Raw genomic sequence first — 13,083 nt, 5'->3', positions numbered from 1 at the left:
TATCCCCCTTAACATGACCCAGCCACATGGTTGTACGTTAGCATTAAGGACCATAGTGAGTGTGTGTGTATGTGTGTGTGTATGTATGTTTTAATATTGTCTGTATCTGTGACTTGTAATTGCGAATGTGTGTGTGTGCGTATGTGTGTGTGTGTGTGTGTGTTCTTTGGTAATGATAAAGCCTCGGCTGTCTATATCTGTGCAGTTCACTTATAAAATGGGCCACGTGACGGAGGCTAACTGTTATGACAGAACAGGATGACTGTACAGGCGTCGCCTGGGGCTCAACTCAACCGGTTGTCATGCACTAGACCCAACGAGACAAAATATTAGCTTTCTTTTTCATGTACGGCAGTTGAAATTTCTCATCAATCAAATACAGTGGAATTATTCTGGAACGTGTTGAAGCGACGACATGCTCTTATCCAACAAAATAAATGGCATGTGTTAAAGGAGCAGTGTGTAGGATTTAGTGGCATCTATAGCTGAGGTTGCAGATTGCAATTGTGCCAATTCCCTATCCCCCCTCTCCACCAAGAGGAGGAGCCACAGGGGACTGGACTGGCCTGTAAGAGGCCAGGAGATACTTCCAACGAAATGTTGTCCTATTCTACGTCAGCGTCAAGTAACCAACTGTTAAGTGGCAAGGTTTCTTGATCGATTTATAAATTGTATTTATTTCTTAAGTCTGTAAAACTGTTAGTCATAGTTTTCAAGTAGGATAGCAATAATGATTCAAAATGAAAAGTGTGTCTTCTCTAGAGCCGTTTGTCCCTTCTGGGCTCCTGTAGAAACGGTAGCGCATTGATGGGCTCCCTTTGTAGATACAAAGGGCTTATCTTAGCTAACAAAAACACAGCCATTATTATTTTTGTTGGATTATGTACTAATACTAAAACCCACTTATGAATATTATATTCCATTTCTGCCAACTCTGTTCCACTTGATGCCACAAACTTCTACACACTGCAGCTTTAGTATCTCTGTCAGAGCCAATCATACTAGGCCATATTTTCGCCAGTGGAATGCATAGATGCATGTGAGAGTGAGAGAGGGAGTGAGAGTGAGAGAGAGAGAGAGAGAGAGAGAGAGAGAGAGAGAGAGAGAGAGAGAGAGAGAGAGAGAGAGAGTGAGTAGGAGTGAGACTGTGAGAGAGAGGATGGGGGGGGCAGAAGATCCATGTTTCAATCTCTTTTTGTAGAGCAATAAAGTGATCAAGCAAACAGTAATTTGTACTTTAGATTCTCTGTTTGGAGTTTGGATGACCAATGGCAGCCAATTTTCTTTGTCTCTCTCAAGAGTTTTTCCAAGCACCAAAGATTAGGCTCACAAAGAGGAAGTGGGATTAACCGTGTAACCGCGTAACTGAAAGCAACAGTCAGATACTCCCAGAGAGAGAGAGAGGGTGGGGGGGGGGGGGCGTTTTTAAATGCATGTGAGTCAGAAAACACCAAAAAACACCTCATTGCTCTAACTGTTTTTCTCAACCCTTATTTTGGATTGTTGCATGCCAGAGAAAGAGAGAGCAAGAAAGAGAGAGACAGTGGGCAGTATTAATAGAGACCCCAGCTACTCTATGTAAGTGAGGGTGTGTATATTTAGTCCCAGTCAGTTGGTTAGCTCACAGTCAGTCGGTTGGACCAGAGTGGAGGGAAGAACATTGACACCAGTGGGAACTGGCATGGCTTCATCTCCCATGCCTATCTGACTTTGCCCTGTTCAGGTTCACCTACTACCTCTGATGGATATTGTAATACTGTCGGTTGCTTTCATGTGTCATTAATTTATTTTTATTTATTTATTTCATTTAACCTTAATTTAACCAGGAGAAGTCTCATTTAAGGTAGGATGCTTTTGTTCCTGGATATCATTGCTATAATTTAGTTGTGTGTGTGTGTGTGTGTGTGTGTGTGTGTGTGTGTGTGTGTGTGTGTGTGTGTGTGTGTGCGTGCGCGTGTGTGTGTGTGTGTGCGTGCGTGCGTGTGTGTGTGCGTGCGCGTGTGTGTGTTTCCTAGGAGCTGGTGAGTAGGACATCTCTGGAGGCTGAGAAGCTGGATCTGATGGACGAGGTGTCCGAGCTCAAGCTGTCGATGGTGGGCATGGAGGAGGCTCACAACACGCTTCAACACACGCGCCCGGAGTCCCCGGACAGAAAGCAGAACAAAGCAGAGGTAGGCGGAGGCAGGACGGGATGTGATGTGATGTGATGTTCTCCACCACCAATGTGGTTGTATGACTGGGTGAATCAGAGGAAAGGTCAATCATTACTAGGCCTTTTAGCTGCTGCACAACCAATCAATCTTTATCCCAGGACCAATCAATTGGATTCTCAGTTGACAATAGTATCAGTCCTGGATGCAGGGACTAAGTATAACACATATAACACACTGAGATCATGTGATTGTATTTCTTTGTGCAGGCAGGCAGCGAGATGAATATGAAAAGTGTTTGTATGGTACTTGCATCGGTGTCTGCCAAAAAAGTGATGCATTTTTATGGAAAGAGGAAATGAGAATTCTGAGAATTCTGAGAATTCATTCTCGTTTTCTCTTCACATAACCCCATTGCAATATATGTTTATTAAAAGTTACTATAAAAATAACAACTTTTAAAATACAACAGATATTAAGAAACATGAAGCACACAGGAACTGCATCCACACTAGTGTGAGAGTGGACTATGTTGTTTCACATGTTGTTACTGTCTCAGGGCCAAAAGCAATTGTAGGGAAATTCTTGTGTTCCCCTCTGGAGGCCTTCTTAAACAACCGCCAAACCCACCCAGAATAGCTAGTTCCCCTCATCTGGCTCCTACTCTCAAGAGTTTCACTGAGTTCCAAGGTCTTTATAAACACCACCAAATTGTGTTCTGTCTGAAATGACTCTGAAGTATGGTTGAACTGTATTGTTTTTCTTTGATTGTGTTTGGACTGGACTGGGCTGTTCACATGGGAACACATGGGGACGTGCTTGGTGAAGTCCTTGTGTGTGGTCACCTGTGTCCCACGGTGTTGAATTGGTGGAATGTGTGTTTGAACTAGAGGCCTAAAGTTGTCAGCTCAAGTTCCCTTGATCTAAAGGCCCCTATACGGTACAGCTACTACAAGACAGTGTTCTGACGAGGATACTCTAGGGAGATCTATATGTTACATTTGATCATATTCATTTAATATGAATTCATTTATTTCGGACCCTTTTCTGTTTCACGACTGGACCACTTCAAGAGGTTCACATCAGTCTTCCATTCAATTCAAGACTTTTGATTTCAGCTTGGACAGTACATAGAGTACATACATTCATGTATACATAATGTCCTTAATGGACGGCTGTTGTTGCGGGGGCCCTGGATAGAATTAACATGACCCCGCCTTTAGCCTCAAACCCAGGGCCTCCAGACGTCCGGAGAACAACGTCCCAGACCGCCTGCCAGACACACAGCTGACGGCGGTCATAAAAAGGGCATAAATACCCGCCGCATCAAGGCCCTGTGGTGGTGTTGCCGAACACAAGGCCAAACCGCCCTCAGCGGGAAGGAAGACTGGGTGGGCTTCGCTGAATCCATACGCCTTTGGACCTGATTCTCAACGCTATCAGTGACATGTCAGGAAAATTGAAAAAAAATGTATTTGTCAGAGAAAACGGTATATTCAATAATTGTTCAATATAATGCTAAAGGCTTCTTGCTGTACTCAATATCATTTTGAGGCTTTTGGTAGACCAATGTTGGGACATTTTGAATATGATCGAACACTCTACAATTTCCTCTCCAACCATTCATTTGCACACACAAACACACTCGAAACAGGCAGACCCACATTCACACACACACATACACACAAAAAGGCTGGGAGTCCAGTGGAGCGCTGCTTATGTCTTCAGTGGTCTCTTTGTGGGGGCCTTGTTCATTGTGACACCCAGCTGCTCTCCATTGGTACCGCAAGACACTGGAACAATCCCACGCGTTGGTGCGTGCGAGTGTGTGTGTGCGTGTGTGTGCATGTGTGTGAGTGTGTCTGCGTGCGCCAGTACGCATGTCACTGTGCATTATTGTGTTGAATGCATCATAGCAATGACAAGGAGCTGTCAGTAAACAACTGTCCCATGTTTCTCACACACATGTACAAATAGGTATGGGCACACACACTCTAACACTCTGATGTTCTGGATAAGTGTCACGGGTCAGCAGAAGAGTGACAGGGTGGAGGAGGGCTAGAGAGGGCGAGAGAAAGGAAGGAGGGAAGAGGAATGGAGAGGAGAACAGAAGGAGAGACAGTGACAGACAGATGGGCAGATTCCATAGGACATGCATGAAAATGTTGTTGTGAAGCCCTTGAGTCACATAGATGCATGACCAGACACACACACACACACACACACACACACACACACACACACACAAACACGTACACACACTCGTAGACAGACAGGCACACACACACACACCATCCCTCCCCACCCCCACATAAAGACAAAATGCTATCCACAGTTTTTGAAAAAGGTGTCCCAGGTGTCCTAAATTTACTGCAAATAAACATGTTTTACAATATCACTGCTGCTAGTTTCACAAGGCTAGATTTAAAAGACACAGACAGAGCCTTTTAGCTGGTCATACTTGATAAAGCTAGGCTACCCTTCATTCTTTGGGATTGAAATCAGCATGCTTGCATTGCACTTTTTCTGACCACCCACTAAAAGGATCCAAATCTAAAACACAAATCGATGCATCCAATTCCTGGTTTATGCTCTTGTTTATCCAGATTCACATCAGAACCACGCAAACCATTCACATTTGACACATGATAATTTCACTTTCCAAGCCTATATTTCTACAGGAGTCATTCAGGGGGTTAGACCAAAACAATGTTAAACAACAACAAAACAACACATCACAAGGCTTCTGCCTGAATCCCTGGTTCAATAACCCATCTGCAGTAACCTAATGAGCTTCAGCCTCTCTAGTTGAGGTGATGAGAGGAACCAAGCCGCCAGAATGAAACTTGGAGAGAGAGAGGTTTGTGGTTTATGGTCTGGAATGGAATTTGGTTTATACCCACATATAAACCCACAAGTGGATGTTAGCAAACAGTTCAGCATTGACTGTCATCACTGTATTTTCATGTCATCATTTAAATAGACAAAAACTTTTGTAGTTTTGTTTCAATAAACTGCCATAACATTTAAATTGGTGTAGCATAAAATGCATAGTAAATTGTAACAGTGTAACGTAAAATTAAAAAGTGGTAAGGGGAGAAAGCAGATAAATTCTAATTAATCACTAATACTATTCTTCTGACACACACAGACACACACACACACACATACACACACACACACACACACACACACACACACACACAGACACACAAACACACACAATATAATATAGAGTAATGAAGCATTGTGTAGTCCATGCTGTGATGGTAATGGATCGTTAAGACTTGATGCTTTGTGTGTGTGTGTGTGTGTGTGTGTGTGTGTGTGTGTGTGTGTGTGTGTGTGTGTGTGTGTGTGTGTGTATGTGTGTGTGTGTGTGTGTGTGTGTGTGTGTGTGTGTGTGTTTGTATGTGTGTGTGTGTGTGTGTGTGTGTGTGTGTGTGTGTGTGTGTGTGTGAGTGAAAAACATGGGAACAGCTGCAAAATGCACGGGTGGGAGGAGGAATGGTAGAATGGTAGGCGTGCATTTGATGCATTCCTAAGGGACAGACACTTTCACCCCCGGAAACCACACACACACTCACAAGCTGAGCGCTACAATGGAATTGCGACCTGTTCTATTAACAGTGTAAACTTTCTATTCATCATTACAAAAGTCCTTATATCCATCTTACTATTTTCGTTCTTTCCTCAATGGAAATATGAATAATAAAGGCTAGCAGTCGATGTCTATGTCTAGGTTCTTACTATCTATTTTGTTGGCTTAACTGTTCATTCCAAATCATTTTCAAATCAACACGGAGCTAGAAGTAGGCCATGAGGTATGGCATGTGTGTGTGCATGTATGTTTGTGTGTGTTTGCAAATGTGTGTACAGCCACATTCCTTTGTATGTATCTATTACTTTCACAATTCCAACAATGTGAGTCGTTATACCACAATGCTATAGCATGTGTGTGTGTGTGTGTGTGTGTGTGTGTGTCTATGCGCGTGGACATGACACTGCGTTCATGCAAATGCTATCCCTATTGCCTATTTTTGTTTTGAGTGTTGAGTGGGTTGTTTAATGTTAAGTCACTCATACGTAGAATTAATGACCTCAAACATTTCCCCTGCTAACTTATACATTGAGATATTGTCGATCTGTTTATTCTTGAATACTGTGACCTTTCTTTGGGTTCCTTTGCCAACATAATTCTCCTTCCTTCATCATCATTGGTCACAAAGCTGAGCTCTCACCTCTTACTGATGGACTGCTGTTTACTCTGACTCTGTATTGTTTGGACATTCCGATATTATGTGTTTGTGTGTGTGTGTGTGTGTGTGTGTGTGTGTGTGTCTGTGTGTGTGCATATGCTCGTGTTCTTTGGTTTTGTCCAATGTTGTCCATATCAAAATGTGTTGCCTCTTCCCACAGCGCAAATATAGAACGAAGTACAAATAATGATATTAACACAGAGGTTCATCTCTTCCTTCTCCTCTCCTGTCCCCTCCTCTCCTCTCTCCTCCCCCTCCTCTCCTTTCCTCTCTTCTTTCTCTCTACGTTTATCTGTTCCCTTATCCCTTCCTCACATCACATTCCATTTCTCCTTCCCTTTGTCGCTCGCTCTTCCCTTCTGCCTTTGTACTCATTCTGATCCTTATCCTCTCCTGTGCCATCTCCGCTCCTCCGTCCGGCCTCCGCCAGTGCGTGGTGAACCTCATCAGTGAGCTCCAGGAGCAGATGTGCAGGTTTCAGGAGGAGATCAGCACCCGCATCCAGGAGAAACAGGCCCTGGAGAGGCGGGAGGCCCAGCAGGGGGCCACAGGAGCCGGCCTAGCCCGGGCCATGAGCCCCGAGGCGGGCTCGGCCGGCTCGGACCTCTGCCTGTCCAGCCCTGACCCCGGGGACTGCTGGGTCCACGGTGGACAGAGTGTACATGTAGGGAGTTTGGATGGATGAACGTTTCTGCAACACTTTGACTCCCTCGTTCCTTATTTATTCTACTTCTAACCATAGTGAACAGCCCAGCATTTCTCTCCCTGAGAAGCCAACTAACAATCTCTCTTGTAGTGTGACTAAAGAGGAGTCTATATCTGCTCTGCACTCTATTGGGCCCCGGCATACTCTGGGTAATGTAGGCATCTGCCTACATTACCCAGACATCACATGGGGGGGAAGCGCTTCATTTGGGAGGGTGTCAGGCATGTTATGTGGTGTTTTCATTGTGTTTTATTGCTGATACATGGTTTGCATGCAACTCAGTTATTCCTTTTACTAACACACTTAGGCTGACTGGATTGGACTGGACTTCATCAAAACCACTTTTTTATCAAAGATTCTTCATAACATCTATTCTTGTTGCAGTTTTTAAAATCCCAATGACAATGCAGCGGACTTTGTTCATGTTAGAAAACATTTCATATCACATTGACCTCTACCTATCAAGCTGCTCTGATCCACACTCCTTATCACGCTGTTTCAAATTGTGAGGCAACAAGGTAACCTAAATGAATCACAACTAGGGATTCATATGATCTGTGACCTGTGAGATATTGGAACCACAGGTTCCAATATCTGTTTTTACAAAGACGAAAAAATTGACCTTTGTTGCAATACTATATAATTGAATGACAATAGTCCGAAACATCTAACAGTACCTTCCTTAGGTGTCCTTCTCATGAAGGCACATCCATCCAAGCCTCACATAGCAGGAGGTGGCAGATAACTCTGGTTCTTTGGGGTTATTCTCCTGGGGGTTTGTCTTGGGCAGGTTCTTCGCTCTTATCATATTCCAGGATGTTTGTTCTTGACTTGCGTATGTGCTTTCTGTTTATGGATCATCACCTCACTGCCGTTGGCTGTATATCCCTTCAATAACAACTGTTGTTGTGTTCAGCTTTGGAACGTCTGTCCCCTGTCAACTGCACTCAATGCTGCGCTGTGTGGGGGACTGTCCTCCTTTCCTTTACACCTTGTGCCTTTTTGTGTCATTGTCGGTGGGTGTGTTATGTGTGGGTGTGCGTGTGTGTGTATTGGGCCACTCTCAGTTCATCCCTGTTGCTGATCTTTGAGTTCAATGGGATTTTCACTCTGACAATGTTCGTTTTTTCTATTAAGGGGCCAAAACGTCCTCCTGAGGTGAACTCTTAACTGCATGAATTGGATTACGGGTTGTGTCTACTCCGCTTGTTGATGTTCAAACCATAAACCATTTGTTCTTCTTTCCCCAGGACCTGGTACAGGAAGTGACGCAGCTGAGGAACAAGGTGGAAGAGCTGGAGGAAGAGAAGAGCAACTACGAGAGGAAACTCAGAGTCACCAAGGTACCGCGTGAAAAAACCCAACGGTGATGTGCGTTGTCATAGCAATCAGACCTAAAACGCTATGTAGCAGGAAGCCGTTATCACCTTGATCTTCTTACTTGAGTAATGGGTAATACAGACTCACACCCGGCTCCACTGCCCTTTGAAAGTCGTGTTTCCTGTTCTCTGTCTTCCTTTTGGCACCCTTTTGCTAACTTCGAACGTCGAACTCTTTGTCCTTCCTCACTAGCACTTGTTGCTGCTTATTCCTTTTTTTCTCTTTCTCCCTCTCCTTCGCTCATCTGTCTTCCCCCCCCTCTAACTCTCTATCGAATGCCTCCGTGTCTCTCTGCTGCCCCCCCCCCCCCAGCTGTCCATCTCTTACTCTCTCCATGTGTGTTACCAGTCACTCATGACTCAGCTGTCCAGCCTCAAGCTCACTGTGGAGCACACTCAGCTGGAGAGGCAGCACTGGGAGGAGCGCTGGCGCAGTGCACAGGTGCCCTCGCCCCTTCTCTCCCCACCTGGCTCTACCTGGCTCTACCTCGCTCTACCCCTCTCTACCACTCTCTCCCTCCTTCGCTCTCCCTCTCGACCTCTGTCTCCCAGCCTGTCACCACGAGCCATCCCTCCATTCCCTATTTGTCCCCCCTTAACTTCCCTTTCCCTCCCTCCCGGCTCCATCTTGTTTTCTCGCACTTTTTATGCGCGCATCCTTTTTTTCGAACTCGTCCAGCTCTTTTCCTTCACCTCTGTCGGAGTTGCGTTGTCCTTGTTTTGCTCTTCCTTCTCCTGTTTTGTCTCCACCTCATTTTTATTACGGCAAGTCTCCACAGTCTCTACCTGACTGTTGATTGGCTGATAGGCTGCACAGATAGAACCAACTACCCCTTTGTGTCACTGTATGCCCATCCATGAAGGGGTGTGTGTGTGTGTGTGTGTGTGTGTGTGTGTGTGTGTGTGTGTGTGTGTGCGTGTGTGTGTGTGTGTGTGTGTGTGTGTGTGTGTGTGTGTGACGGTGCTAACTTTAATTTATAGCTCCAATATGGATGACTCTCTTTGTGCCATGTCTTTGTCCATTATTATCATCATTATCATCAATAGCCCAATCAAAGTATGGTCCTTACAGAATCATGTGTCCACACCGACCATACCTACTCTAAGGCTTGGGTCTACTGGGTCTATCTGTGTCATTTCAGCCGCTGTCATGCATACATACAAAGGATACAAACACACACATTCAAACAAACACACATACACACACACACACACACACACACACACACACTTGTTTATACTTGTATAATTGTTCTGTTAATTTCTCTCTCTCGCCCTCTCTCGCTCGCTCTCTCTCTCTCTGACACAGGTAGCGATAGGGGAGCTACAGGAGATGCTGTCCTCGAAAGACAATGAGATCCACAGTCTGCACAGCAGACTCATGGCCAGAGAGAGCACACTGAACAACAATGGAGGGAAAGGTATTGACATTTCTGTCTGTCCATCTTCCAGTCTGTATGTCTGTCTGTTTATTTGTCTGTCTGCCTGACTGTCATACTGATGAAGGCATGTCAGTGCAATCTAACCAAACAATGTCTACCCAAAGCATGCCATCTCCTTCTCTAATGCTAACATCCTCCCTGCTCTGTCTACTCTCTGCTGCCCTCGGCTGTAGAGGAGGAATACATCAAGCAACTGCTTGAAAAGTGTAAGGCACACTCTGTGTGTGTGTGTGTGTGTGTGTGTGTGTGTGTGTGTGTGTGTGTGTGTGTGTGTGTGTGTGTGTGTGCTTGTGTGTATGTGTGCCTGCATGTGTGTGTCCAGAAATTCTCTGTATTTCACTATCGTACAGCATGTTAGAGTGGTTTAATGTTCAGTAATAATTGACAAAGGCTGTAAGCCAGTTTCTATCTCCAGCTACACAACAACTAAACCTAATAGGTTCATAAAGTACATTACCATTGAGCCTTACTAGATCAAAAGGTTACTTGCCATATTTATGTAGTACCAAGTATTGATTTGAGAGAGGGGTCCCAGTGTTGCTGTTTGATGAAGTACAATGCTTCACCCTGATCTTGAACCTATATGTATATTTCTTAATTACAAAATTCAATGACACAGGGTGTTTTCCATCCCTTTCCCTATAGTTAATCTACAATGCAATATCAGTTTTGTGTTTATACTATTTACTTTACATCAAGTTAATAAAGTTCCCTGTTAACTCGCTTGGATATGAAAAGTGTGTGTCTGTGTGTGTGTATGTGTTTAAGTATAGTATGAAGTCAAAATCAAACTTCTTGGACAAAATCAATTCTGATCATAGATCTTCTCTCTTAGACATGGCATGGGCAGTTTTGCTGTTACCTCCCTGCTTTGCTTGCCAAGCCCATTCCCATCTCCCTGGCTATCATGTCTGAAGACATTTTATTCCAGACCTATTGTTTTAACGGTCAACCTTTCTTGCGTTCCAGACCAAGAATTCCAGAAACTGAAGAGAGGCATGGAGTCCTTGTTGGCCTCTAACGATGAGAAGGTAAGAGGAGCGCCGGCCGCCAGAGGCACATACCGTATGCATGAGTAAATGTCTTCCCTGCATCGATGGCTCATTGTTGTGTGTTGCGTGTTTGTGTTTATGGAACAGGATCGGCACATCGAGGAGCTGACCACTTTGCTGGGCCACTACAGGAAGGTGAAGGAGGTGGCAGCTCTCCCACAAGGTGACAGTGATACACCTGTATCTGTAGTATTTAATTAAACACGTGACATGACTGATGAATAGAATTTATTAGGAGTAAGTTATAAGAACATGTCATATGCATTAAATAAGAACAATTTTATTTATTACGATGTTAAATCCATCACCAAGCTGGTTGCTACACTGTGGTAGTGGATGAGGTGTCATGACCCCCAACACACACGAACCCATACACACACACACACACACACACACACACACACACACACACACACACACACACACACACACACACACACACACACAAACCCATACACACACACACACACACACACACACATACACGTACACACACATGTAGAGCACTTTGAGCGTCTTGAAGAGCCTTATAGCAATGCAATTAATTATAATAATGATAATGATGATGATATGATAGTTATTACAATGCTCATATCCTCTCTCACGTTCCCGTGTTTGTGTCGTGTGTGTGTTCTGCAGCCAGCAGTGAGGAAGAGCTGAGCGGCTCTCATAAACCCAGAGCTCTGACGCACAAGGCCCACTCGGAGATACTCCGGTCTGAGGTATGCTACTACACTCTCGAGTAGGAGACGTCTTTTAACGTCTTTTACCCACCGGAGTGGCAGAAACTACCGGCCAAGCAATTGTTTTAGACACAAGCCTGCACTCTTTTACCTGCCAAATGGTCAAATCTATCCACAGTTGTCTTGTTGCAGGTGTTTGTTTTGGGTCCTACAGGCACAACTTGACAAAATGGGTTTAACGCCGTGGGTGTAAATATTGTTTACATTATAATAATCATCATTCCAGCTATCCAATTGGCCACAGAAGGTGGTGTATTTATTTATGTTTGTTATTCACTAATCCTGTATTCCAATCCTTAATCCTGCTTATCTTCTTCCCTTTCTAGTTCTGTTCTCAGGGATTCTCTCCTCTTTTCATGTCCTCAGCCTCTTGCCAAAGAGAACTGGACTTCGGGTATGTTAGCGCATGTACACACACATATATATACATACATACACACACAGACACACACACACACAGACACACACAGATGTATACACACACACACACACACACACACACGCACACACACACACCAAGTGGAGACTTTGATTGCTGTGTGTTTGTGCTATAGCTCAAATATGCAGAGCCCGTTCGAGACCTTCAAGGTGACCATCAGCGACGCCAGTTACCTCAACGGATCATGGCAAGTAGTGGTCCCGTCTGTCTGGAGACGGACGCATACTTGTGGTCATAAGAAACCACCTCTCTAGGACAGCAGGGGCAAGGCAGTACATATTGGATGAATAAGGCATCATCTCCTGCATTTAAAGCACGTGTATCCATGGGATATTTACGAATAGCTTTAGATCTATTAATGTACAGGTAATAATGTGTGTGAGGTTTATCATGCCCTACAACTTTAAGTGGGCGTACTTTACATTTGTGCCTGGGATGGTGGTGTGCAGGATTGGGGTATGTGTTTCATGCATGTCTAGCCATCTTAACCATTTTAACAACGAGGATAGAAACCTACTGGAAGTGCTTTAAAGTTAGCATGTGTTATGTGTGTGTGTGTGTACTGTGCTGTTCTATGTCTCATGAGTGCGGCCAAAAGGGCCTTCAGGCCCATTCTATTCTTCTTACGTTTTTTCCTTTTCAAATATTTGCGTGATGATGTGATCCTGCTTCCTGTCTGTTTAGGAGCCAGAACCGAGTGCTGTCCAGCAGCCTGGAGGAGCTGCAGACTGGATCTTCAAAGGTTTTTTCACGACTGTGTACTCGTTGTTGAATAAAATCTTTAATTGATAGAATACAAATATAATTATTAATCAATTTAGTAGTCATTAACCTATGCTAATCATTGCATGCGTGTGTGGTTGTGTGCGTGTATGTGCGTGTGCGTGTGTGTATGTGCGTGTGTGTGTGTGTG

General features: G+C 44.4%; 1 protein-coding gene across 7 annotated transcripts in view; it reads left to right on the top strand.

Moving 5' to 3' along the window:
- Nucleotides 1-13,083, top strand: part of ppfibp2b (PPFIA binding protein 2b) — a 48,552-nt gene that overhangs the window by 24,986 nt on the left and 10,483 nt on the right. For 5 of the 7 annotated variants that reach the window (XM_079743787.1, XM_079743785.1, XM_079743784.1 and 2 more), the window contains 11 exons: nt 2,016-2,171; nt 6,840-7,073; nt 8,366-8,458; nt 9,804-9,915; nt 10,110-10,142; nt 10,906-10,967; nt 11,076-11,151; nt 11,628-11,710; nt 12,058-12,125; nt 12,286-12,357; nt 12,855-12,912. In XM_079743787.1, the coding sequence (XP_079599913.1) occupies nt 2,016-2,171; nt 6,840-7,073; nt 8,366-8,458; nt 9,804-9,915; nt 10,110-10,142; nt 10,906-10,967; nt 11,076-11,151; nt 11,628-11,710; nt 12,058-12,125; nt 12,286-12,357; nt 12,855-12,912 (1,047 nt within the window). The remainder of the gene's footprint in view (nt 1-2,015; nt 2,172-6,839; nt 7,074-8,365; nt 8,459-9,803; nt 9,916-10,109; nt 10,143-10,905; nt 10,968-11,075; nt 11,152-11,627; nt 11,711-12,057; nt 12,126-12,285; nt 12,358-12,854; nt 12,913-13,083) is intronic. The other 2 variants (XM_079743789.1, XM_079743786.1) reach the window with 2 other exon arrangements.

Source organism: Pollachius pollachius, assembly GCF_949987615.1.
Source record: "Pollachius pollachius genome assembly, chromosome: 9".
Lineage (NCBI taxonomy): Eukaryota > Metazoa > Chordata > Actinopteri > Gadiformes > Gadidae > Pollachius > Pollachius pollachius.
The sequence above is the reverse complement of the archived record's forward strand: the minus strand, read 5'-3'. Positions and strand labels throughout refer to the sequence as shown.